Source organism: Macaca fascicularis, chromosome 4 (genome assembly GCF_037993035.2).
Source record: "Macaca fascicularis isolate 582-1 chromosome 4, T2T-MFA8v1.1".
Taxonomy (NCBI): domain Eukaryota; kingdom Metazoa; phylum Chordata; class Mammalia; order Primates; family Cercopithecidae; genus Macaca; species Macaca fascicularis.
Window position 1 is genome coordinate 128,917,024 of NC_088378.1, and position 26,767 is coordinate 128,943,790.

General features: G+C 39.1%; 1 protein-coding gene across 23 annotated transcripts in view; it reads right to left on the minus strand.

The window, feature by feature from the left end:
• UBR2 (ubiquitin protein ligase E3 component n-recognin 2) overlaps positions 1-26,767 on the minus strand; it is a 130,163-nt gene that overhangs the window by 61,510 nt on the left and 41,886 nt on the right. For 14 of the 23 annotated variants that reach the window (XR_012433804.1, XR_010586416.1, XR_012433803.1 and 11 more), the window contains 6 exons: positions 26,389-26,527; positions 25,335-25,397; positions 19,410-19,530; positions 16,511-16,618; positions 15,594-15,682; positions 14,176-14,274 (listed from right to left, as the gene is read on the minus strand). Coding sequence is in view for 14 of the 23 variants with exons in the window: in XM_074038047.1 (XP_073894148.1) it covers positions 14,176-14,274; positions 15,594-15,682; positions 16,511-16,618; positions 19,410-19,530; positions 25,335-25,397; positions 26,389-26,527 (619 nt within the window). In the remaining 9 variants the exon portion in view is untranslated. Of the gene's footprint in view, positions 1-84; positions 232-14,175; positions 14,518-15,593; positions 15,686-16,510; positions 16,619-19,409; positions 19,531-25,334; positions 25,398-26,388; positions 26,528-26,767 lie in introns of those variants that run through there. The other 9 variants (XM_074038048.1, XM_074038045.1, XM_005552984.4 and 6 more) reach the window with 6 other exon arrangements.

The following is a 26,767-nucleotide window of genomic DNA, read 5'->3' on the forward strand; positions in this document are numbered from 1 at the left end:
TTAGCTCCGTCAGTTTAAACCTTTTTTAACACAACTATATATCACAAATGCATTACTGTGTATTTCTAAATAACAATTACTTACTCCAATTGCCACGTGTATGAAGCAACAATTATACCAGATGCCAGAAAGATGTTAGAAGACAGTTCCAAGGCTCATTATTCAAAGATAATTCAGGGTGGGGGCTCTGAATCAGGCTGCAAATTGTCCTTAACTGAGACATTTAGACACCTATAATGGTATGGTATAATTATTCTAGGATCCAGAGGTTTATGCATAGATTCTCTAGAACTCAGTATGAAACAATATTTTCTCTTAATTTCCTTAGTTGAGATTTATTTTTTTTGTCTTTGTGTGTGTGTGTGTGTGTGTGTATATTTTATTTTGAATAAGAAAATATATGTAAATGATACTAAACGCAACAGGGAAAAGTAAGTCAGTAAGTCTCCTAGCTCTTGAGGTCTTTTTTCTAAAGGCAAACCTGTTAATAGTAGCTCCTTGCATATTCTTGAAGAGATGGTATGGGTATATGTATTTTATGTATATATAATTGCAGAGCTTGTGTTTTTATATATGTATAAAATTATAGAGTATATACTATATAACACACACATAAATAAAATGCATAAATTACATAAAGTGTATATTAAGTATACACAAGTATATATAATTATATCTATCTCTTTCCCACAAAGGATAGCATATTATACTGTTTTGTACATTTTTTACCTACAAATTACATACATTGTTCATACAAATGTCCGTCATTCTTTTTAACCAGGTCTACTTTTGTATCAGATTTAATTTAGCCAGGCTTTTACTGGTCAGACATTTGGGTTGTTTCTAGTTTTATGCTATTAAAAAAGATGTTGCACCAAATATCCACTGTGTATAGTTGTAGGAATATTTATAATTTCCTACAAGTGGAAGTAATCGGTTAAGGAGTATGCACATAATAAATTTTAATGATATCACCATTGTTCCCACAAAAAGGCTTAACAATTTCTATTTCTACCTACAATGTGGGCCATGCCCTTTCATAACCTCCATAACACAATATAACTTCAAACATTTTGCTCTTTGCCATTTTGATGGTGTTAATCTGCCCTAGTAGAGTCAGAAAGTCTAATGCTACTTTGAATACTTAATTTTTTACTCTGATACAAAAGATCATGGATCCTCCCCCTGACATTTTCCAGCCTCAATAGCTAATCTCCCCTAGGATTCTAGAGTGTTACTGATACTGGGTGACAACTTAAACAGGTCTCACATAAGTCAAGATCAGGTAATTAGCAACAGAAAAAGTTTCATCAAAAAGTAGAATAAGGCCAGGTGCGGTAGCTAACGTCTGTAACATCAGCACTTTGGGAGGCTGAGTCAGGCAGATTATTTGAGCCCAGGAGCTCGAGACCAGCCTGGGCAACACAGTGAAACTCTGTCTCCATAAAAAATAAAACAATTAGCTGGGTGTGGTGGCATGTACCTGTATTCCCAGCTACCCAGGAGGCTGAGGTGGGAAAATCACCGGCGCCTGGGAGGTCAAGGCTGCAGTGAGCCATGATCACGCCACTTCAGCCTGCATGACAGAGTGAGACCCTGTCTCAAAAACAAAAAACAAAAAAATCCCAAATAAGTAGGAACAAAAATGCAGAAGACAGAAGTCTAAGAATATACTAAAACTGTATTCTAATATAGATGTTAAATTCTAAAGTCAGCAGATAAGTAGAAAATCTATACAGTTAAATATACCTTTGAAAACTTCAGGACTTAAAGCAGGCAGTAAAAGGAAGTTTGGTGGAGAGACAACTTAATATTGTTAGAATGTAAACCCCCACCAATCAAGGCACTCGTTAGCATTTTTAGTTTCAGGTGAATGTTAACAGAGATGGTTCACATACTGCACTTTCGGATTGGATTTTAATTCTTTATGGGGTGTCGAAAAAAAAAAAAAGGCTGGGTGCAGTGCTTTATGCCTGTTATCCCAGCAAGCGAGGCCGAGGTGGGTGGATCACCTAAGGTCAGGAGTTCGAGACCAGCTTGGCCAACATGGTGAAACCCTGTCTCTACTAAAAAACACAAAGATTAGCTGGGCATGGTGGTGGGCTCCTGCAATCCCAGCTACTCGGGAGGTTGAGGCAGAACTGCTTGAACCCAGGAGGCAGAGATTGCAGTGAGCCAAGATCATGCCATTGTACTCCAGCCTGGGCGACAGAGCAAGACTCTCTCAGTTAAAATAATGATAATAATAAAATAATAATAGGGTGGTTCATTACGACGACGACGACGACGACGACTACTACTAGTACTACTACTACTACTACTAGGGTGGTTCATTACTAATGTCCCATTAAAACAAGGAAGTAGCTGGCCACAGTGGCTCATGTCTATAGTTCCAGCTACTTGTGAGGTTGAGGTTGAGGACTGCTTGAGCTCAGGATTTCGAGGCCAGCCTGGGCAACAAGCAAGGCCTTGACTCTTAAAAACAAACAAAAACCCAAAAAACCAAACCAAAACAAAAACCAGCAGAGTTATTCAGGCATTTCTACTTCTAAAAGATAACAAAAGAAGCACATTTTTCAAAGTTACAAAGAGAAAAGAAAAATAAAAGACCTTAGGTTCTCAGTTTTATCACCTTATGCTAAGAAATTTTTGCTAACCTTTCAAAGTAATTTTCAACATTAAATACCAAACATTATTTGGTATTTATTCTTGGTATATATTTCTTGTACTTAACACCCTAAAACATTATTATTATTATTTTTTGAGACACAGTTTTGCTTTGTCACCTAGGCTGGAGTGCAGTGGCATAATTTTGGCTCACTGCAACCTCCTCCTCCAGGGTTCAAGTGATCTCCCACCTCAGTCTCCTAAGTAGCTAGGATTACAGGTGTGTGCCACCACGCCTGGCTAATTTTTAATATATATTTAGTAGAGACAGGGTTTCACCAAGTTGTCTAGGCTGGTCTTGAAGTCTTGACCTCAAGTGATCTGCCTGCCTTGGCCTCCGAAAGTGCTGGAATTACAGGTGTGTGCTACCACACCTGGCCTTTCCTAATGTTTATGCCTACAATTCACTTTGCTTTAAAAAGCATTACCACTATCAGTCAGGCACAGTGGCTCATGCTTGTAATCTGAGCACTTTGGGAGGCTGAGGTGGGTGGATCACCTGAGGTCAGGAGTTCCAGACTAGCCTGACCAACGTCGCGAAATCCCCTCTCTACTAAAAATAAAAAAATTAGCCAGGTGTGGTGGTGGGCACCTATAATCCCAGCTACTCGGGAAGCTGAGGCTGGAGAACTGCTTGAATCCAGGAGGCGGAGGTTGCAGTGAGCCGAGATCGTGCCACTGCACTCCAGCCTGGGTGACAAGAGTGAAATTCTACCTCAAAACAAAAACAAAAACAAAAACAAAATTACGACTTACTTATAGCTTTTATTCATTTTATATGATTCATATTCAATTTTGTATTGCAAGGCTCATGACCCATTTAACAACATATTCAAAATGGGCTAAATTCTCCCATAAGACTCTGAAAAACACAACTGAATAATAATCATCATCTATGCCTATACTTTTAAACTAAACATGCCATAGCATACAGGGATAATGCGGATTGAACACATATTTAATAAATGAGAATAACTATGATACTCTTATCACTTGAATTATAAGCACTGTTTTCTTTTCTTTTTTTTTTTTTGAGTCGGAGTCTCACTCTTGTCACTCAGACTAGAGTGCAGTGGCATGATCTTGGCTCACTGCAACCTCCACCTCATGGGTTCAAGCAATTCTCCTGTCTCAGCCACCCACGTAGCTAGGATTACCAGCATCTGCCACCATGCCCAGCTCATTTTTTGTATTTTTAGAAGAGACGAGGTTTCACCATGTTGGCCAGGTTGGTCTCAAACTCCTGACCTCAAGCGATCCTCCCACTTTTGCCTCCCAAAGTCCTGGGATTACAGGCATGAGCCACTGTGCCCAGCCAGTACTAAGTCTTGACCAAACTAAAAATGAAGACTGTGTTAATTGTAAGGTAATTGTGATTCAAAAGATACCGCTGCTATAAAACATTCCACTAATATCTAGGGCAAATTATTTTTACCCAGGAGTGTGCATAATAATTATTAAGAGTTTTTTTTTTTTTTTTTTTTAAAGAACTATAAGAGTACTCTACTGCTTTCAGTCATGATGCAGTAGCTTGAGGCTGACCAACATTTCCACCAAGAACAACTAGAAAAGCTTAATAAAAGTAAAAAAAAAGTTTGAGATCACTAGAGAGCTGCTGAGACAAGGACTCCAGGAGAGAAAACCAGGGAGAAAGGGAACTGTATAAGGAGGCGAGCCAGCATTCTGCAGCTGCTTTTCCCTCAGCATTTGTCTATTCTGGAGTGGGGTAAGAGGGGATTAAAGATCCCAAGAAAAAACCAAAACTACCTTTGCAAAAACTGTAACAGTGAGAAAATTATGACAATTAAAGAGATCTGACCTAACTGACTTCATCTTGCCTTTAATCTCCAGAACTGCCCTTACTCATTCCTGGGTGCAGCTCAAACTAACTTTGGGAGGAATGTGGTTTACAGTTTAACTTTAAAACAAAGACTTTAAAACAAAGGCTGGGTGTGGTGACTCATGCCTGTAATGCTAGTACTTTGGGAGGATGGGGTGGGAGGATCATTTGAGCCCAGGAGTTCAAGACCAGCCCAGGCAACATAGCAAGACATTGTCTCTACTAAAAATAAAAGATAAAAAACTTAGCCAGGTGTGGTGGCGCACACTTGTAGTCCCAGATACTCAGGAGGCTGAGGCAGGAGGTTGGCTCACACTTGGGCGGTCGAGGCTGCAGTGGGCCACGATTGCACCACCGCACTCTAGTCTGGGCAACAGAGTGAGACCCTGACTCAAAAAACAAAACAAACAAACAAAAAAAAAAAACAAAGATGGTAATGGCCTCTCCCTGAAACAAACTCCCTCTTTGCTTGGGAACCAGACTGTGATTATAAAACCAACAAGTTAGCCACTAGATTAGAAAGTATGGCTCAGAAGTCATGCAGCCAGAGGCCACAAAATCACTAACCTCCCCCACTTGCTCCTACAGACAACATAACTATTGTAAAACCTAAGATTGGTGTTTGAGGTATTTTTCAGGCCCTGCATTCTGAAGGACCTGCTGGAGACACCCAGACTGGTAAACTGGCTTATCTGGTCTTACGGCCCCCACCTAGGAACTGACTCAGCACAAGTGGACAGTTTCAACTCCCTGTGATTCCACCCTGGACCCAATCAATCAGCATCCCGGATTTCCTAGCCCCGCTGCCCAACAAACCATCTTTAAAAAAAAACCTAGGCTCTAAATTGTTGGAGTGGCTGATTTGAGTAATAATAAAGCTTTAGTCTCCCACTTAGCCAGCTCTCTGTATACTAAACTTTCTCTCATCTTGATGAGGGATGCAATTCCCTCATCTTGATAAATCGGCTCTCTCTGGGCACCGAGCAAGATAACCCATTGTGTGGTTACAAAATCTGTACAGAACTGTTATTCTTAGGGAGAAAAACTTGCTAAGTCTATAGCCATCCCAGGGTATTAGAGAGGCCAGAATCCCAGTAAGAAAAAGAGCATGGGGAACTGAGTTCAACATTCTTCTAGTTTTTCCCTAAAGACATTTACAAAATTCTGAAGTTACATAAGGAAGCAAGATTAGTGTTCAAGTTCCTATAGAGTGAAAGAACTCGAATTCTAGGGAAGAACTCCAGGCTCTCAATTGAGAACCCTTAGGGAGTTATGTGTCAGGGGTGGGGATGAAGTACAGGTAAGACTGAGTCTTGTCAAAACAACCTGGAGACATTTAAATCCTTGACTGGACTAAAGTGATCCACCTCACTCTATCTGCTGAAGAGAACTCGAATATTGTGGGCAGCAAGCCACCCAGGTGCTGAGGCAAGAGACTGAGGGCATGAGCTGTTCCAGTATAATAAAATATATAAAATAAGAATAGTTATACTAGATATAGATCATAGATACGATTATATATGAATATTGTTAATCATTAGTTTGTAGCAATTACTCTTTATTCCAGTATTGTAATAATCCTCGCTCTACAACTATAACCTAGGGAAAACCAGGCCATACAGAGGTAGGAGCTGAAGGGACATAGTGAGAAATGACCAGAAGACAAGAGTGCGAGCCTTCTGTTATGCCCAGACAGGGCCACCAGAGGGTTCCTTGGTCTAGCGGTAACGCCAGCGTCTGGGAAGACGCCCGTTGCCAAGCAGACCATGGTCTAGCGGTAGTGTCAGTGTCAAGGAAAAACACCCGCTACTTAGCAGACCGGGAAAGGGAGTCTCCCTTTCCACGGGGGAGTTTAGAGAAGACTCTACTCCTCCACCTCTTGTGGAGTTATCGGGAGGCCTAACCGTCTCCCTGTGATGCTGTGCTTCAGTGGTCACACTCCTAGTCCGCCTTCGTGTTCCATGCTGTATACCTGCCTCTGCCTTTTAGATAACAGTAGCAAAATTAGTGAAAGTACTAGAAGTCTCTGATGTGCAGAAATAATGGTGTAAGCTGTCTCTCTCTCTCCCTCTCTCTCTGCCTCAGCTGCCAAACAGGGAAGGGCCCCTGTCCAGTGGACACGTGACCCACATGACCTTACGTATCACTGGAGATGACTCACACTCCTTACCCTGCCCCTTTTGCCTTGCATCCAATAAATAACAGCGCAGCCAGGCATTCGGGGTCACAACCGGTCTCTGCGTCTTGGTCTCTGGTCCCCCGGGCCCAGCTGTCTTTTCTTTTATCTCTTTGTCTTGTGTCTTTATTTCTACAATCTCTCGTCTCCACACACAGAGACGACCCACCAACCTGTGGGGCTGATCCCTACAGAATATGCCACCCATAGGATTATTTTGAGCAAAGGCAACTGATGATAGGAGACACAAGAAAAGCTGTAAAAACAGAGCATACATTTCCCTTCTGTAAAGTGTCCTCTCACTTTCCAGGAAGGCAAGGGGCATCCTTTATTACCTAAGTTCATCTGAACTTGCAAAACAAACCTTTCTAAACAACCCTCATTTGCCACATAACAAGATGGTGAGATGCAGTTAAAATTATGCTTACATGGAAACTTAAGCTTTAAATCATCCGAAAAGAAGAAAGGTTCAAAGTAAATGATCTAATAATCTATAAAGAAATTACATTGGTGGCCACGAAAGGAAAGAAACTACATAAGAATGGCAAAATAAATCTAAAGAAAATATGAAAAGGGAAAGAATATAATAAAACAAAGCAAATGTATAAAAGGGGAAAAATAAATCAATGCAACTAAAGGTTGCTTCTTTGAAAAAACTAATAAGCATATACATCTCTAGGCCGGGCATGGTGGCTTACGCCTGTAATCCAGCACTTTGGGAGGCTGAGGTAGGCAGATCACATGAGGCCAGGAGTTCGACACCAGCCTGGTCAAGATGGCAAAACTCCATCTCTACTAAAAATACAAAAATTAGCCCAAGGTGGTGGTGCATGCCTGTAGTCCCAGCTACTTGGGAGGCTGAGGCACCAGAACGGCTTGAACCTGGGAGGTAGAGATTGCAGTGAGCTGAAATCATGCCACTGCACTCCAGCTTGGGTGACAAAGTGAGACCCTGTCTCAAAAAAAACAGTATACATCTCTAGAAAGACTGGTAAGAAAAACAGAAAAATTTAAATTTAAAAAAGGATTACAAAAAATATTACAAGACCTATAGATCTGAAATGTATTAAATGGAAAATAAGATAAATATTAGGTGTCATTTAAATCAATATAAATGGAAATTTAAATGAAATTAGCAAATTCCCAAGAAAAAAACGTATGTTATTAGAAGACAAACAAGAAATAGAAAATCTGAATAGTCCTATTAAAATTTTTAACTGGCTATAAAATCATTTCCAGAAAGATATCTTGAGGCCTAAATGGTTACACTGGAGAATTCTTCTAAATATTTAAGTGGGTAAAGTGCCTTTGCAAAATTATGACAGTAAGAGAAATCTGATATAGTTGACTCCATCATGCTTCTGACCTTCAAGCTGTCCTTGGTCATTCTGGGGTGTAGGCCAAACTGACTTTGGGAGAAATTTAATTTGTAGTTTAACCTTAAAGCAAGGAAGATAATAGCCCTTTCCAAAAGGAAACTGCCTTTATAAAACTAATGAAAGTCCACAAGGTTAAGATGATGAAAGGGGCCTGAATTATGCTAAAATGTAAGTTAAATGATAACCAGCAATCACAAGATTTATAACTTCCACAATTACTCCTATAGATAACAACACTATTGTAGAATCTAAGAGTGACCTTTTGGAGATGCCTTTTCAGACTTTTGCATTACTTGTGATCCATGATTCAACCAGTCCTTTGACCCTCAGCCACAAGTGGACTCAGCACACACCCTAATGATGCCCTCCTCAACCAATCAGCATCACCTACTCCCTAGTTTTCTGCTCACCAAATTATACTTGAAAACCCCTAACCTCCAAGCCTTCAGGGGGAGATTTTGAGTAAAAACTCTGTCTCCCAAGTGGTGTGGCCAGCCTCGTGTCAATTAAACTCTCTCTGTATAGCAATGCTGTGGTCTCAGTGAATTGATTTTATCTGTACAGTGGGCAGGAAGAATCTGTTGGGCAATTACAAAAGCAATAAGGAATAAGCGGTTCACACCTGTAATCCCAACACTTTGGGAGGCCAAGGTGGAAGGATCACTTGAGGTCAGGAGTTCAAGACTAGCCTGGGCAACAAAGCAACACCCACCCCCAACTCAACAAACACTAAAAAAAAAATTAGCCAGGTGTGGTAGTGCATGCCTGTAGTCCCAGCTACTTGGGAGGCTGAGGCGGATCACTTGCACACCAGAGGTCGAGGCTGCAGTGAGCTGAGATTGCACCACTGCACTCCAGCCTGTGTGCTAGAGCGAGACTTGGTTTCAAAAAACAAAACAAAACAACAACAACAACAACAAAAGCAATACCTATCTTACATAAAATTTTCCAGAAAACAGAATATATTTGCCAATTTAATTAATGAGTCCTCTTTAATCTTACCACCAAAACCCCAAAAGGCTGTAACAAGGAAAGAAAATTATCACTTAATCTCTCTCACAAATAAGGGTGCACAAATAGAATCAAGCAATATAGAAAAAGGATAACAAACCACAACCAAGTTTGGTTTATTTCCTTAACATAAAAGTAATAAAACATTTGAAAAAAATTAGATAATCTTATTAACAGACAAAAGAGAAAAAAAACCACTTGATCATATCATCCAATGCCGCTCCTGAATTCATGAAAATTAAACACATATTCGTGATTTAACACAAACAAAAACCGGCCGGGTGCAGTGGCTCACGCCTGTAATCCCAGCACTTTGGGAGGCCAAGGTGAGTGGATCACGAGGTCTGGAGTCTGACCTGATCACGAGGTCACCAGCCTGACCAACATGGTGAAACCCCGTCTCTAATAAAAATATAAAAATTAGCTAGGCGTGGTGGTGCGCACCTGTAATCCCAGCTACTCAGGAGGCTGAGGCAGGAGAATCGCTTGAACCCGGAAGGCAGAGGTTGTAGAGAGCTGAGATCACACCACCGCACTCCAGCCTGTGCGACAGAGGGAGGCTCCATCTCAAAAAAAAACCAAAAACCAAAAACCAAACAAAAACCAAGCTGGGCTCAGGGGCACATGCCTGTAGTCCCAGGTACTTGGGAGACTGAGGCGGGAGGATTGCTTGAGACCAGGAATTTGAGGGCAGTCTGGGCAATATGACAAGGCTCCCTCTTTTAAACAACACTACCACCTTAGAGCAAACTAGGAATAGAGAAAATTTCTCTAATCTGATAAAAGAGTATCTACAAACAATCAAACAAAAACCAAGCAAACAAAACTCCAAAGCAAAACATCATACTTTATGGTAAAATAGTAAGTTTTCCCCGAGATCAGATATGAGACAAAGATTTCTGCTTTTATCTACCACTTGTATTTAACACTATAGTTGAGGTCCCAGCCAGTATAATAAAGAAAATGAAGTAAAATATATAAATATTGGAAATAAGAACTAAAATTGCCATTATTCATGGATGACAGGTGATATGATTATGTACACAGAAAAATCCAAAAGAATATACAAACTGGCTAGGCACAGTGGCTCATGCCTGTAATCCTAGCACTTTGGGAGGCTGAGGCGGGTGGATCACCTGAGGTCAGGAGTTCGAGACCAGCCTGACCAACATGTCAAAACCCCGTCTCTACTAAAAATACAAAATTAGCCAGGTGTGGTGGCGCATGCCCTGTAATCCCAGTTACTCAGGAGGCTGAGGCAGGAGAATCGCTTGAACCTGGGAGGTGGAGGTTGCAGTGAGCTGAGATCGTACCATTGCACTCTAGCCTGGGCAACAACGACAAAACTCCATTTCAAAACAACAACAACAACAAAAAAGAATGGCCAAGGCACTCTGAGGAATAAAGCTGGAAGATTTAACTATCAGATACTGAGACTCACAAAACTACTATAATTAAGGCAGTGTAGCAGGGGCACAAAGATAGACAAGACAGACACACACATATAAAGGTCTTGATTTATGACAAAGGTGCTCCTGAAATGCAACAGGTGAAAAAATATCTTCAATAAACACTTCTAGGTTAACTGAATAACTATGTAGGGGGAAAAAAATCAAGACCTTACTTCATACAATACACAAAAATGAATTATAGATGGATTGGGAATTTAAATGGGAAAGGCAAGCCTTTAGAAAACATGGGAGAATATCTTTGTGACCCTGGGATACACAAAGATTGTTTAAACATATACAAAAAGTATGGCCAGGTGTGGTGGATCACCTGAGGTCAGGAGTTTGAGACCAGTCTGGCCAACATAGTGAAACCCCATCTCTACTAAAAATACACACAAAAAAATTAGCCGGCTATGGTCACACATGACTGTAGTCCCAGCTACTCAGGAGGTCAAGGCAGGAGAATCGCTTGAACCCAGGAGGTGGAGGCTGCAGTGAGCAGAGATCGCACCACTGCACCACAGCCTGGGTGACAGAGCGAGACTCTGTCTCAAAAAAAAAAAAAAAAAAAAAAGACAAAATTAGTACATGTTATAATTATGAATTCTGGCTCATTAAGAGACACCTGGCTGGGCGCAGTGGCTCATGCCTGTAATCCTAGCACTCTGAGAGGCTGAGGCAGGTGGATCACTTGAGGCTAGGAGTTCGAGACTAGCCTGGCCAACATAGTGAAATCCCGTCTCTACAATAATTACAAAAACTTAGCTGGGTACGCATGTAGTCTCAGCTATTCGGGAGGCTGAGGTTGCACCGAGCTGAAATCATGCCACTGCACTCCAGCCTGGGGGACAGAGTGAGATTCTGTCTTAAAAAAATAATAATAAATAAATTAAATAAATAAATAAAAGGAGACACTTAATATTCAGGAAGTAAACAAGACAAGACACAGAGTGGAAACAGTATATGTAGTATATATACCCAACAAAGAGTATGGATGCAGAATCTATGAAAAACTCTGACAAATCAGTAAGAAAAAGGCAGACAACTCAATAGATAATCAAAGGACAACTTTAACAAAGATTCACAAAGGAGTATATCCAAATGCCAATAAACATATAAAAAGGAATTCAGCTTCATCATCATCAGAAGAATGCAAATTAAAATCATGAGAAATCACTATGTCCCACTAGAATAGATAAAATCTTAAAAGACTGGTAAAACCAAGTGTTGGTGAGGATGTGGAGCAACTATCACTTTCATATGTTATTAACAGAAGTATGAATTGGTTCAACCATTATGGAAAAGAGTTTGGTAGAACCTATTTAATCTGAATACATATATATCCAGATAGACCAGATAGATATAAGATGGACATATAAAAATCAGTAGTTTTCCTACATACTACCATAGCGTGTTTAAAAATATAAAAAGTTTACTATAGCATCAAAAATACAAAACATATAACCTTAATTTAAAAATGTTAAGACTAGCTGGGTGTGGTGGCATGCATCTGTGGTCTCAGCTACTTGGAAGGCTGAGGCAGGAGAACTGCCTGAGCCCAGGTGGTCAAGGCTGCAGTGAGCTGTGATCGTGCCACCTCACTCCAGCCTGAGTGGCAGATCAAGAACTTTTTTTTTTTTTTGAGATGGAATCTTGCTCTGTCGCCCAGGCTCGAGTGCAGTGGCCGGATCTCAGCTCACTGCAAGCTCTGCCTCCTGGGTTCATGCCATTCTCCTGCCTCAGCCTCCGGAGTAGCTGGGACTACAGGCGTCCGCCACCTTGCCCGGCTAGTTTTTTGTATTTTTTAGTAGAGACGGGGTTTCACCGTTTTAGCCAGGATGGTCTCGATCTCCTGACCTCGTGATCCACCCGTCTCGGCCTCCCAAAGTGCTGGGATTACAGGCTTGAGCCACCGCGCCCGGCCTTATTTCATCTTTTTGAAAAAGGCCTAAGAATAAGCGAAAACATTTTGGAAAATAATAAAGGAGATTTAAGCTATCAAATGAAATGGGATTTAAGATGTCAAAATGGAATATTAAGCTACAAATAATTATTACAACTGTGGTACTGGCATGGAAATGGACAAAAAGATCAATGGAGGAGGGAAGCACAGATACGAAAACACATAGGATCATCTCAGAGGCTTCTGGAACTCAACCCTAACTAAACTAAAAGCATCACTTTCCCTCTTTACAAATGCTAATCATTCAGCAAGTGGCACAACATCTACTCAGCGGCAAGCCAGACGCTTTCGAATCATCCTTATATTCCTCCTTCAAATCCAACATCCAATTCGTCAGCAAGTCTAACAACCCTCAACCCACTTAGCCAGTTCTGTAGATTTCACCACCTAAAAATATCCCTCATGATTCATACTCATTTTCAGCATCCCAGTTCAAGTTACCATCAGTTTTTGCCTGGGTCATTGCGTTAGCATCTAATTAGGTTTCCCACACTCACTTTTATCCCCGTCCAAATTTATTCTCCAAATTACAGACAGCATGATCTTTTAAAATCACAAATGTAATTATGTAAATACCACTTAAAACTCTTTAATGCCTTCTCACGTTCTTAAGACAAAATGCAAAATCCTTAATTTGGCCTATCATAATAGCTCATTAACGGGTAAACAGACTCCAGACAGCTTCCACTGTATTAGAATATATCCTTTAACATATAAGTAATATGGGAAAAAATTCAGTTATTTTTAATATGCCTTATTAATAAAGTAACTATAAAATGCTCTTAAACCTAAACAGTTTCACTCCAGGTTCAAGAATCTTCAAGCGTCCTCGTTTTCCTCTATTTGCCATAGAGGTAATGCTCCCCTACTCCTCCTAGTTTTCTCAATTGCTCGTCCCTTTGCATGGACCTTCCCTCATGCCCTTGCATAAAGGCACCTTTCTTAGAGAAGCCCTGAACTGTGGGAAAAGGTCAGGTCTCTTGTTATTATCTCTTGAACCAACCAAATTTTCATTGTGATTCTGATTAACTATATAACTCTTTCCCACTATGTAAGTTTGATGAGGGAAGGGTCACATTTGTTACTGTTTACTGTTACATTCTCAAAGTCTAGAACTGTGCCCAATAAATAGGTGTTTCTTAAATTTGCTGAACAAATTAAATATGAATTTTAATTATATATATAGAGCTAAAACATAATGATGCCTTCATGGGCAACTCGTGAAGCTCAGTAAAAGACCACCCAATCATCATGATTCAATTGCCTTAGCTACATCTCCCCTTTTGGGAGGGAGTTGAGAGGAGGACTTCTCAAATTGTGAGACGGTGTACGACATGCTGTCTAATTCTAATGTCAAGGATAATTTGTGAAATCAATTGGCTTAATGTGAACTAATCAGTTCAAAATATCAGGGAAGTACTATGAGAAATTACAGATTGTTTCCCTCTCCTTTACTCTGAAGAGAAAGTATAAATTAAGTCTAAATGACTTCCCCCGCCCCACCAGATTACTTTGATATTCAAGGTTATATTCTAGTATAAGAATAGTTGAAGGCGTTTGAAGTCTGATTACCCATTAATAAAATACTATTCTTTTCAGGAATATACAGACTTTAGTTCTCTATCATTTTAAGGCTTTACTTCTGTTAATGGAAAACAAGAAAGTTCTTCTAGTCTTTCAGTACTTACAAGTGAAGGAACCGTGAATATCTGAACCGAGAGGTCTGCGACTGAAAACTCTCTGTCGTGGTCATCTGTCACATAATCACTCTGCAAACGCTCATAGTTCTATTAAGAAGGCAAAAAAAGGCAAGGAGTGCCAGCTATCAGTTACAAAGAAAAGGCAAGCACTACTCACCAGAGTAGGTGCGGTGAAGAACTGGACAGACAGAGCAGTCACCGACACTGCTCGCTCGTGATCATCCTCCATAAAATCTCTCTGCAACTGCTGGTAATTCTAAACAACAAGGGGGAGATTCACCTCTAATCCACATTGACCAAATGTTTAAGGATTATAATGAAAAGTCAGTGCTGGAGGAAGTCAAGAAGATAATACTGCTATAAGAACAATAACTGGAATGATTTCTACCAATAGAATCCTGTATAGATATTGATTCACTATGGAATCTGTGGAATCCTGTACAAATACTGATTCTTTCTTCTGGAGCACAATGGCAGTTTACCAGCCCAAGTAGGCAGTAACAGCTACTAAGCTCCCAGGTGTCATTGCACGCCGGTAGAGTTAAACTACAGCAGCATTACACTGTTTCTGATGAAGTCAGACTTTCATTACTTCTGCATCATATCAGAATCATCTGATGACTCTTCCAAAGCATACACGCTTGGGCCCCCATTCTTGGCTGATCTGTTTCAGTAGATTTGAGAATGGAACATAACACATGTATTTTGAAAGAGCTCTCCAAGTGATTCTCATATACTTCCCAATTCAGGTGAATGCAAAAAAATAAGCAGCTAGGTTTTCGCACATGCTGCTAAAAGGGAGAACTTAATTCAACTATATCAATAACCTAGAGTTTTGAAGAGACCTTGTTTCTTAAAAAAAAAAAAAAGCAAAATACATGTTTTCTTTAGCACAAAATAGCTGCAATCTATAAAATCAAAGTTTTCTAAATATAATTTTCTAACAAAATATACAGGATATTTAATTTGGATCATGCCCACCCCCCAAAAAAAAAATCTGTAATTTTTTTAAAGACTAAGACTGCAATGTTAATTTTAAAATGCACAAATATATTTATTAAATCATATCCATATATATGTCATTTAAACTGAGATTAGTTTCCTTATATGAATAGAAAATATACCACAATTCACAATGGCATAGGTTTAAACTCTTCATTTATTATTTCATAAAAATTGCATAATAGATGGATACTCATGTTATCAGAGGAGGTGATGAACAAGAGGTCTCACTGCTATAATTTTATTCTATTGATAGAGAATGAAAAGATTTATTAAGTTTCTTAGAATTTAATATCAACATATTGACATATTACTATTAGATGTTACTTTTTTGAAGCCTACATATAATTATGGGCATAGTTATTCTATATATAACTTATTTTGAAAATTGAAAAGCCACTTACTTTTGCAAATCGAACAGCAAACAGTTTCTTGTATTTCAAATCCATAAGCAGACTGCTCATGAACAACTGATGATATACGCTCCTAGCACCTTGTAGAAAAAGATCATGGTATAAGATAAGGACACGCCAAACAATTAGATTTCTCAAGTTTTATGTGATCTACAGTGGGTTTTTTTTTTTTTTTTTTTTTTTTTAACTTCTGAGACAGTATCTTGCTGTGTTGCCCAGGCTGGTCTTAAACTCCTGGGCTCACGCGATCCTCCTGCCTCAGCCTCCCGAAGTGCCAGCATTACAAGTGTGAATCGCCATGCCCAGCCAACACAGTTTTTTTTTTTTTTTTAAAGAGATAGGGTCTTGCTTTGTTGCTCAGGCTGAACTCAAACTCCTAGCTCAAGTGATCCTCTTGCCTCAGCCTCTTGTGTAGCTGGGACTACAGGCACATATCACTGAGAATGGCTTGTATTTTAAGCCTCAAAAACAAAAGTAAGCCATATATGGTGGTATGCACGTGTACTCCCAGCTACGAGAGAGCCTGAGAAGGGAGAATTGCTTGAGCCCAAGAGTTTGAGGCTGCAGTGATCAATGATCATGCCACTGCACTCCAGCCTGGGCAACAGAGTGAGATCCTGTCCCTTCAAAAAAGGAGCAAATACCTGTTTTCCTTAGCACAAAATATTTGCAATCTGTTTATAAAACCAAATTTTCTAAACATAATTCTGTAACAAAATATAAAGTCCATTAAAGTTGGATTATGGACCCCTCCCCCACCAAATCTATATTTTTCAAAGACTAAGACTGCAATGCTAATTTTAAAAAGTAAAAATACATTTATTAAACATCTTCCCAAATGATAAAGTTTCACATCCCAATTAGTTATATAGGTTCCTCCACACCTTAAAAGTAGTTAAAAGATTCACCTTTCCATAATTTGGAATCACTAAGCATCAGTCTGTCCACTAGAGAAGAGTTTTCACCATCTGGCCCTTCCTGCAAACCAACCTGACATAAAATCCGGCGAAGGCCATCTTTAAATAGAAGGAAAAATAGTAATGAGATAGCAACTTCAAATATTAAAGTGACATTTTAGTAGACGTTCAAATGGATCTGTAGAGTTTTAAGTGTTTTATTAAAGGTCAAATTTATTCAGAAAAAGCAAACATGTTAACAGTTTTATTAATATTTTAACAAAAAGGAAATGAATTTCAAATCTCACATCACACACTACTCCTCCTGAATGTCAAAACATATGCTTGTCATAAAGGCAATAATCTCTTGTGCTTTAATGAATTTAATTAAAGAGAAAAACATCCAAAAACCACTTAATATTGTTCTTCAAGCACTAATTAAATCAGATTACAGTAAAAGTGTTATACATTCCATAACTGAAATATAAAACATGCTACCATTTAAAAGGAATGCATGACTTCTGCACTATAATATATACCAGTACATTTTATTAATGTTTCATAAAAAATGCTTCATTCATTAAACAAAAACTTATTGTGGACTTGCCATGTGAGAGACCCTGGAAAACACATTACTACAACCTTTTAAATGTAAACTTTAGAAATGTTCTTCAAATATTAATATAAGCATTAAAATAACCAAAACTTTAACTTGTTCCATACATACATATATACACACACACACATATATATACACATATATACACACATATGCCTGGGATTACAGGCATGCGCCACCACACCTGACTAAATTTTGTATTTTTAGTATAGACGGGGTTTCACACCATGTTGGACAGGCTGGTCTGAACTCTTGGGCTCAAGTGATCCACTTGCCTTGGCCTCTCAAAGTGCTGGGATTACAGACGTCAGCCACTGCGCCTGGTCCCATACTTTATAATTTAAATCACTGTTTTCATCTTTTTCAAGCATGCAAAATAATAAAAAATTTAAAAATGGAATAACTTTTAATTATAAAAGCTGTCAAACAGAAATCCTTTAAAAGGCTAAAGAGAAGACCTATGTAAGTATTAAATAGGAATATATAAATTATTGATAAATATCTCAAAGAAAATTTTCAGCAGGACATTACTTCCATTATACTCTTCATTAATACTGTAGCACAACACTTGGCATGCAGGTATCCAATGGAAAATACCAAAATAAAGAATATGGGGCTAAGAAAAATAATTGGAAAGATATTTGTTTATTTTCTTTTAAAAAAAATTTTAGATAGAGACGGGGTCTCCCTATATTACCCAGGCTGGTCTATGAACTCCTGGGCTCGAGGGATCCTCCCACCTCAGCCTCCCAGAGAGTTGTGACTAGAGGAGCGGGCCACCGTGCTGGCCTGGAAAGATAACTTATAAATTATCTTTTAAAGTAAACACGTTCTCTTAAACTTCCACACCTCCGTATTTTCAACTCTCAGTTCTGTGTAGTAATGTTCTTTTTAAAAAAGGATGAGTTTGAGTCCTTTGTAGGGACTTGGATGCAGCTGGAATCCATCATTCTTAGCAAACTATCACAAGAACAGAAAACCAAACACCGCATGTTCTCACTCATAGGTGGGAACTGAACAATGAGATCACTCGGACTCAGGAAGGGGAACATCACACACCGGGGCCTATCATGGAGAAGGGGGAGGGGGGAGGGATTGCATTGGGAGTTATACCTGATGTAAATGACGAGTTGATGGGTGCAGCACAGCAACATGGCACAAGTATACATATGTAACAAACCTGCACGTTATGCACATGTACCCTACAACTTAAAGTATAATAATAATAAATAAATTATAAAAAAAAAAAAGCCCTTCAAAACAAATGTATTCAAATTTTTCTTTACAGTAAACATCTGAATGTCACTTATCCACAGTCTTGCCTGAAGAACAGCATAACAGCTTATATTGATCTCTGTTTTATGCTTTACTGTTACACACCAGGCTTGTATTTTTGGCTGCGGATATGAGGATTCTTAATTCTTACCATTACATAAAGAAAAATGATTGAATTTCTAGACCCTGGAAGTTTTTTTTTTTTTTTTTTGAGACAGAGTTTCACTCTTTTTCCCAGGATGGAGTGAAGCGGCGTGATGTTGGCTCACTGCAACCTCTGCTTCCCGGGTTCAAGTGATTCTCCTGCCTCAGCCTCTTGAGTAGCTGGGATTACAGGTGCATGCCACCATGCCCAGCTAATTTTTGTATTTTTAGTAGAGTTTTGCCATGTTGGCCAGGCTGGTCTTGAACTCCTGACCTCAGGTTATCCACCCGCCCTGGCCTCCCAAAGTGCTAGGATTACAGGTATGAGCCATGGCACCCAGTGGAAATTTTTTTTTAAAACACAAATTGGTAACTTCCAATTTGCAAACTTTCAGAGTTGCAAGTTATTGGTAACCAAAAGTTGTAGGAATCAAAACAAAGAAATCAACATTAGTGTTTTATCATTTAAACAGCTAATCACTTAGGTTATTTACAGCAGCATTTTTCCAGCTTACTCAGTAGAAGAGTTCTGCAAAATGCTCCACTAAAAAAAGTTAAAAAAAAAAAAAAAAAGTTTGTGAAATGTACATTGCATTGTATTAGCATATTAATGTCCTTTACAATTGTTTAAACCAATGTTTCCTGCGTTTATTTGAATAGAGAATCCTTTGTGTGCATATAAAAAATATCCAGTATGACAAAATTTGTTAAACATAGGATTTTTTCTTGCATAAAGATATTTTGAAATGGTATTTTAAAATGTAAAATTAAAGCAGGAAATTATTCCAGTTGACATTTTTTCCAAAACAGTTTTGCAAGGGTATATGGAGCTCATTTTTAATAGACAATTGGCATGAACTTTTATGAACCTACCTGAATATCCAATAATACTTCCCAGCCAAGACAAAAGTTTCAAACCAAAATTCTGATGTGCGACGATAGACGAATGCATAACTTGAACTTTGAGTGGCTTTGTCTGTCTACTGGTATTTCTCTTAAAAAGAAATGGCAACATTTAAAAATTAACTTAAAAAGCTATTCTATTGGCAGAACAAAGTTATTATTTTTACTTAATATAACCACACCATCATCATCACAGAATTTCTCATGGATGTAAGAAAATCACCATTCTCCTTGCCTTATTTGATTCGGATCCTAATTTTCTAGAGGAAATCTTAGGATTCATACAAAAAAATATGAAGGTTCCGCTAGTTTATGAGTAATCTGAATCTTTTTTTTTTTTTTCCTTTTTTTGAGGCGGAGTCTCGCTCTGTCACCCAGGCTGGAGTGCAGTGGTGCAAGCTTGGCTCACCGCAATCTCTCCCTCTTGGGTCCAAGCGATTCTCCTGCCCTCAGCCTCCCAAGCAGCTGGGACTACAGATGCGCGCCATGACACCTGGGTAACTGTTGTATTTTTAGTAGAGACAGGTTTCACTATGTTGGCCAGGCTGGTCTTGATCCCTGACCTCAAGTGATCCACTTGCCTCAGTCTCCTAAAGTGCTGGGATTACAGGTGTGAGCCACTGCACCTGGCCAGTAATCTGAATCTTTAGTCCTATATTTGAAAATCTGCTGTACCAATAATAAATGATTTAAATGTTTTAGCTTGCTTTATGGCTTTAATTTCTTAACGTAATTATGTACTTATTTAAATAATTTATTGCATAGATGTGATGCTATCAACTTTTTTTTTTTTGAGACGGAGTCTCACTCTGTCACCAGGCTGGAGTGCAGTGGTGCGATCTCTGCTCACTGCAACCTCTGCCTCCCAGTTTCAAGCTATTCTTCTGCCTCAGCTTCCTGAGTAGCTGGGACTACAGGTGCGCACCATCATGCCTGGCTAGTTTTTGTATTTTTAGTAGACACAGGGTTTCATCATGTTGGCCAGGATGGTCTCGATCTCTTGACCTCATGATTTGCCTGCCTCAGCCTCCCAAAGTGCTGGGATTACAGGCATGAACCACTGTGCCCAGCCCATGTTATGAACTTTTTTTTTTTTTTTTAATCATAGCTGGGCACGGTAGCTCACATCTGTAATCCCAGCACTTTGGGAGGCTGAGACAGGCAGATCACCTGAGGTCAGGAGTTTGAGACCAGCCTGACCAACATGGTGAAATCCCGTCTCTACAAAAAATACAAAAATTAGCCGGGTGTGGTGGAACATGCCTGTAATCCCAGCTACTTGGGAGGCTGAGGCAGGAGAATCATTTGAACTTGGGAGGTAAAGCTTGCGGTGAGCCGAGATCGCACCATTGCACTCCAGCCTGGGCAACAAGAGTGAAACTCTGTCTCAAAAAAAAAAAAAAAAAAAAAAAAAGGTAAAATACATATAAAACTTTCATCTTAGCCATTTTTATGTGTACAGTTCGGTATTAAGTACATTCATACTGTTGTGAAACTAGTCCCCAGAACTCTTTATCTTGTAAAAGTGAAACTCTACATAATACCTAATAAAGAGCAAGTCCCTGCTACTTTCTTCCCCTAGCACCCAGCAACCACCATTCTGCCTCTTTCTGTGTCTGTGGATATGACAATGCTAGGTAGGTCATATAAGTAGAATCATATGGCATTTATCTTTTTGTTACCAGCTTATTTCACTTAGCATAATGTTCTCAAGATCCAATCATGTTGTAGCATGTATCAGAACTTCCTTCCTTTTTAAGACTAATATACCATTGTATGTATATACCACATTTTGTTTCTCCATTCCTTCATTAGCAGACACTTGGGTTGCTGCTACCTTTTGGCTATTGTGAATCATGGTGCTTGAACAGGGGTGTAAAATATCTCTTTGAAACCTGTTTTCAATTATTTTACAAATATACCCAGAAGCAAAATTGCTGGATCACATGGTAATTCTATTTTTAATGTTTTGAGGAATTGCTGGACTGTTTTCCACAGTGGCTATACCGTTTTACCTTCCTACAAGTAGTGCACAAAGGTTTTAATTTCTCCATATCCTTGCCAACACTTTTTTTCCCTTAGAGACGGAGTTTTGCCATGTTGCCCAGGATGGAGTGCAGAGGCTATTCACAGGTACCATCATCACATACTACAGCCTTGAACTCCTGGGCTCAAGCAATCCTCCTGCCTCAGCCTCCAGAGTAGCTGAGACTATAGGTGCATGCCTATCCTTGTTTATTTATTTTTTGACAGAAGCCATCCTAATAGGTGTGAGGTGGTATCTTAGCTGCCTGTATATCTGCTCTGGAGAAATGTCTATTCAAGTCTATCAGCATCTTTTTTTTTTTTTTTAAACAGGGTTTCACTCTGTTGCCCAGGCTGGAATGCAATGGCGTCATAACAGCTCACTGCAGCCTCGACCTCCCGGGCTCAAGCAATCCTCTTACCTTAGCTTCCCAAATAGTTGGGACTACAGGCATGCGCCACACGCCTGGCTAACTTTTGTTATTTTTATTTATTTTTTTTGTAGAAACGGGATTTTGTCATGTTGCTTAGGCTGGTCTCAAACTCTTGGGCTTAAGCAATCTGCCTGCCTTGGCCTCCCAAAATGCTGGGATTACAGGAGTGAGCCGACGTGCTTGGCCAGCACTTTTTAAAGAATGTGTTTACCCCTTTTTATTTTTGGATCATCCTTTTACTCTCTGTCCATCTGTTCTCTATAACATACATTAACACAGTAAGTTTTTGTATATGTTCTCCATTTACACATATTTAAATACACATATTAAATACATTTCTAAAGATTTGTTAGTTTGACTTATGAAAATCAAATACTACACATGCTTTTGTGCATCTTAGCTTTCATTGATTTTTTTTTGTTAACAACTGCATAATTTTCTGTGGTGTGGACTTATTAAAACATCCTTCAGAGAAGGGTATTCATCTTCTCTGTTTCCAGTCCTCTGTGACTACAAAAAAAGCAGTACTGTACTGAACACACTGTGTACACACTTACTGGTACTTGTATTTCTATGAGATAAATTTCTAGGTGAGGTAAAGCTTTAACATGTTACTAGATCATTTTCCTCAAATGCAGCAACTTATTGTTAAGCATGTATTCCTAGTCTCTGCATCTCTGCAAGATACTTTATCACCCTAACTTCATGTATATTGACCAGCTAGATTTTCTGTTATGATCTGTCTTTTCATATCCTTTGCCTATTTTCTATTTTATTGTTTGTTCCCTACTTGATAATCTGTAAGTACAGTTTCTGATATATTATTAAATTGAATATGCTGAAACATTAAGGAAGAATTTCTTAAATAAGACACAAAACATACAAATTATAAAGAAAAATATATCTTTTGCTACATTAAAATTTAAAGTTTTTGCTCAATGAAAGGCACTGCAACAAACTTAAATGAGTAAGAAAAGGACAATCCAACAGAAAAAATAAGAATATGAATAGGAAATTTGCCAAAAAGAAAACTTAAATGACCAATAGAATAAATACAAGATATTTAAAAATCAAGGAAAATGCAAATTTGACTGATGAAATTTCACACACATCAGATTGGCAACTTTTTTTTTTTTTTTTTGCTTAACACAAGACCTTGTTCTGTCACCCAAGCTAGAGTGCACTCGTGTAATCAAAGCTCACTATACCCTTGGACTCCTGGGCTCAGGCAATCCTTCTACCTCAGCCTCCTGAGTAGTTAGGACTACATGTGCGCACCATCATGCCTGGCTAATTTTTCAATTTTTTTTTTGTAGAGTCAGGGTCTTCCTCTGTTGCCCAGGCTGGTCTCAAACTCTTGGCCTCAAGTGATCCTCTTGTCTCTACTTTCCAAAGTGCTAGGATTACAGGATTACAGGTGTGAGCCACAGTGTCTGGCCCAGATTGGCAAAATTTAAAAATTTGACAGTATATAGTTTTAACAAAGATGTGGAGAAACGGGCGCTCTCATACACTGCTGGTGGGAAAGTATATTGGTACCACAGTTTTGGAGATGAACTAGGCAAAATCTAGTAAAGCTGAGAATGTCCATACCCTAAAAACTCAGAAATTCCATTTCTTGGTATATACTGTAGGGAAACTTTTGCATGTATGCAAAAAGGAGACAAAACAATGCCCCTAGCAGGAGTATTTGTCACAGCAAAAAACTGAAAACATCCTAATTGCCTATCAACAGGAGAATAAATTGTGGTATAATCATCATGAAATACTATACAATGTTTAAAAAAATGAATGAACTGCAGCAACGTGTATCAACACAGATAAACCTAAAAACAACACTGAAAAGGCAAGCTGCAGTGTAATACATTCAGTATGTATTTTGTTACATAATGTTTAAAGACCCCCAAATCAATCTATATAATGTTGATGGATATTTAATATATGAAATATAAAGGAATGCACAAGAATGAAAAAAGTAAATTAAGTAATTATTGCTAGGGAAGGAGAAAGGATAATGGGGGAAACCCCTTCTCTACCAAAAATACAAAAAAACCCCCAAAAAACAAATAGCCAGGAGTGATGGCACATGCCTGTAGTCCCAGCTCCTCAGGAGGTTGAGGCACAAGAATTGCTTGAACCCAGGAGGCAGAGGTTGCAGTGAGCGGAGATCATGCCACTAAACTCCAGCCTAGCTGACAGAGAAAGACTCTGTCTCAAACAACAACAACAACAACAACAACAGCAACAAAATGATAATAATACAGGGGCCTCCATACTACTTTATATATTTAAAATTTGAGGCCGGGTGTGGTGGCTTACACCTGTAATCCCAACACTTTGGGAGTCTGAGGCAGGTGGATCACTTGAGCCCAGGAGTTTGAGACCAGCCTGGACAACACGGTGAAACCCCATCTCTACTAGAGATACAAAAATTAGCTGGGTATGGCTATGCGCACCTGTAATCCCAGTTACTTAGAAGGCTGAGGCAGAATCACTTGAACCCAGAAGGCGGAGGAAGTTGCAGTGAGCCGATATTGTACCACTGCACTCCAGCCTGGGCAACAGAGACTCCTCGAGGGGGGGGAAAAAAAAGATACATACAATTATTTTTTTAAAAGAATATTTACATAAAATTCAGTTATATGGAGTAGTGAAAAATAAATTCTAATTTCTAAAAATAAATCCAAATGTGGAGAATAGTTTGCTTTTAGAAAGATGATACACTAATTGCTATGAGGATATGGAACATATTTTGCCATAAGGTACCAAGAAACAACTTTGCTTGCATTATAATCTTGATGCTTAAGGCCACTTTAATTTCTAAAAAGTAACAGAACATTCTACTAATTAAAAACAAAACAGGCCGGGCGCGGTGGCTCAAGCCTGTAATCCCAGCACTTTGGGAGGCCGAGACGGGCGGATCACGAGGTCAGGAGATCGAGACCATCCTGGCGAACACGGTGAAACCCCGTCTCTACTAAAAAATACAAAAAAACTAGCCGGGCGAGGCAGCGGGCGTCTGTAGTCCTAGCTACTCGGGAGGCTGAGGCAGGAGAATGGCGTAAACCCGGGGGGCGGAGCTTGCAGTGAGCTGAGATCTGGCCACTGCACTCTAGCCCGGGTGACAGAGCCAGACTCCGTCTCAAAACAAAACAAAACAAAACAAAACAAAACAAAAAGCAAAAAACATTCTAAGACTGCTTTGATGGAGAAATGGAATATATCTTATCTAAATACTCATTTCCTGTATCAATCCTACACAGCTTTAAACTAGATAAAACAATAATGCAATATTTAAGAAACATTATCTTTAAACATTTTTTGGTTAACATTGATCTTCATTCGAAAAAGCAGAAAGACATGTTCATAAATGCTGAAATTTGAAGCTAGTTTTAAACTAATAAAAATAATATAGGCATGTTTTAAAATTACTTACCACAATTACTGATTTTGCTTGCTCACAATACTGGAAGTCTCCATATCGAACAGACCTACGCCCCTGTAAATAAAGATATTTAAAATTAAGCTATAAAAATATTGTATTCAATATTAATAACTTTTAAACCAGTAAACAAACATGTTTAAGCATATAACAACTCTGATCAATTTTCTTCTTTTTTTTTTTTTTTTGAGACGGAGTCTCGCTCTGTCACCCAGGCTGCAGTGCACTGGCCGGATCTCGGCTCACTGCAAGCTCTGCCTCCCGGGTTTACGCCATTCTCCTGCCTCAGCCTCCCGAGTAGCTGGGACTACGGGTGCCTGCCACCTCGCCCGGCTAGTTTTTTTGTATTTTTTTTAAGTAGAGACGGGGTTTCACCGTGTTAGCCAGGATGGTCTCGATCTCCTGACCTCGTGATCCGCCCGCCTTGGTCTCCCAAAGTGCTGGGATTACAGGCTTGAGCCACCGTGCCTGGCCTTGATCAATTTTCAATATTTACAATCTTCATACTACTCATTGATAAATAAGTTAAAAGTTTCCTTCAAAGCTATGCTAACTTTTCCAAGCCATTAATATACTTCCTTGAACAAAACATTTATTCTTCTAGACATCTACAATTTCCATTTTCATAACTATATGTCCTCTTAAACTTTCTATCTGGCGATAGTTTATAGTTATACCCAACATACATTTGGGCCAATATTCAAATGAAAAATTTTTTTTTTTTTTGAGATGGAGTCTCGCTCTGTCGCCCAGGCTGGAGTGCAATGGTGCAATCTTGGCTCATTGCAACCTCCGCCTCCTAGGTTCAAGCGATTCTCCTGCCTCAGCCTCCTGAGTAGCTGGGATTACAGGCGCATGCCACCACACCTGGCTAATTTTTGTATTTTTAGTAAAGACGGGGTTTCACCATGTTAGTCAGGCTGTTCTCGAACTCCTGACCTTGTGATCTGCCCGTCTCAGCCTCCCAAAGTGCTGGGATTACAGGCATGACAAATGAAATTTTAAGAAAAAAAATTCAATTTATTATCAACATGGTAAATTTACTTACATCTCGATCTACTGTAGTTGCAAAACCAATAGCTTCTTTTTGTGTACAGTTAACAGCTTTCTGAAGAGTATAAATAACTTGTTCATAGGTGTGAACCTCATCATTAAACAGCATGCAATAGTAGGTGTCACTCTTCTCTCTGTGGGATAAAATATTAATGATATATCAACCATCTATTTGCCTATTATCTTGCTCCAGGCTGACTTATTAAGAGACTACTTTGTCCTATGTGATGTGCTAGGTACTGAACACATATCTGTAAAGAATTCACCTGTGGTCCCGTGCTCTATGATACTACAGTCTGGTGGACAAAATACATATTGCACATATGACTCTGTATAAACAGGTTTTTATCAAGAATAGAAAGTAGAGCAGGGTA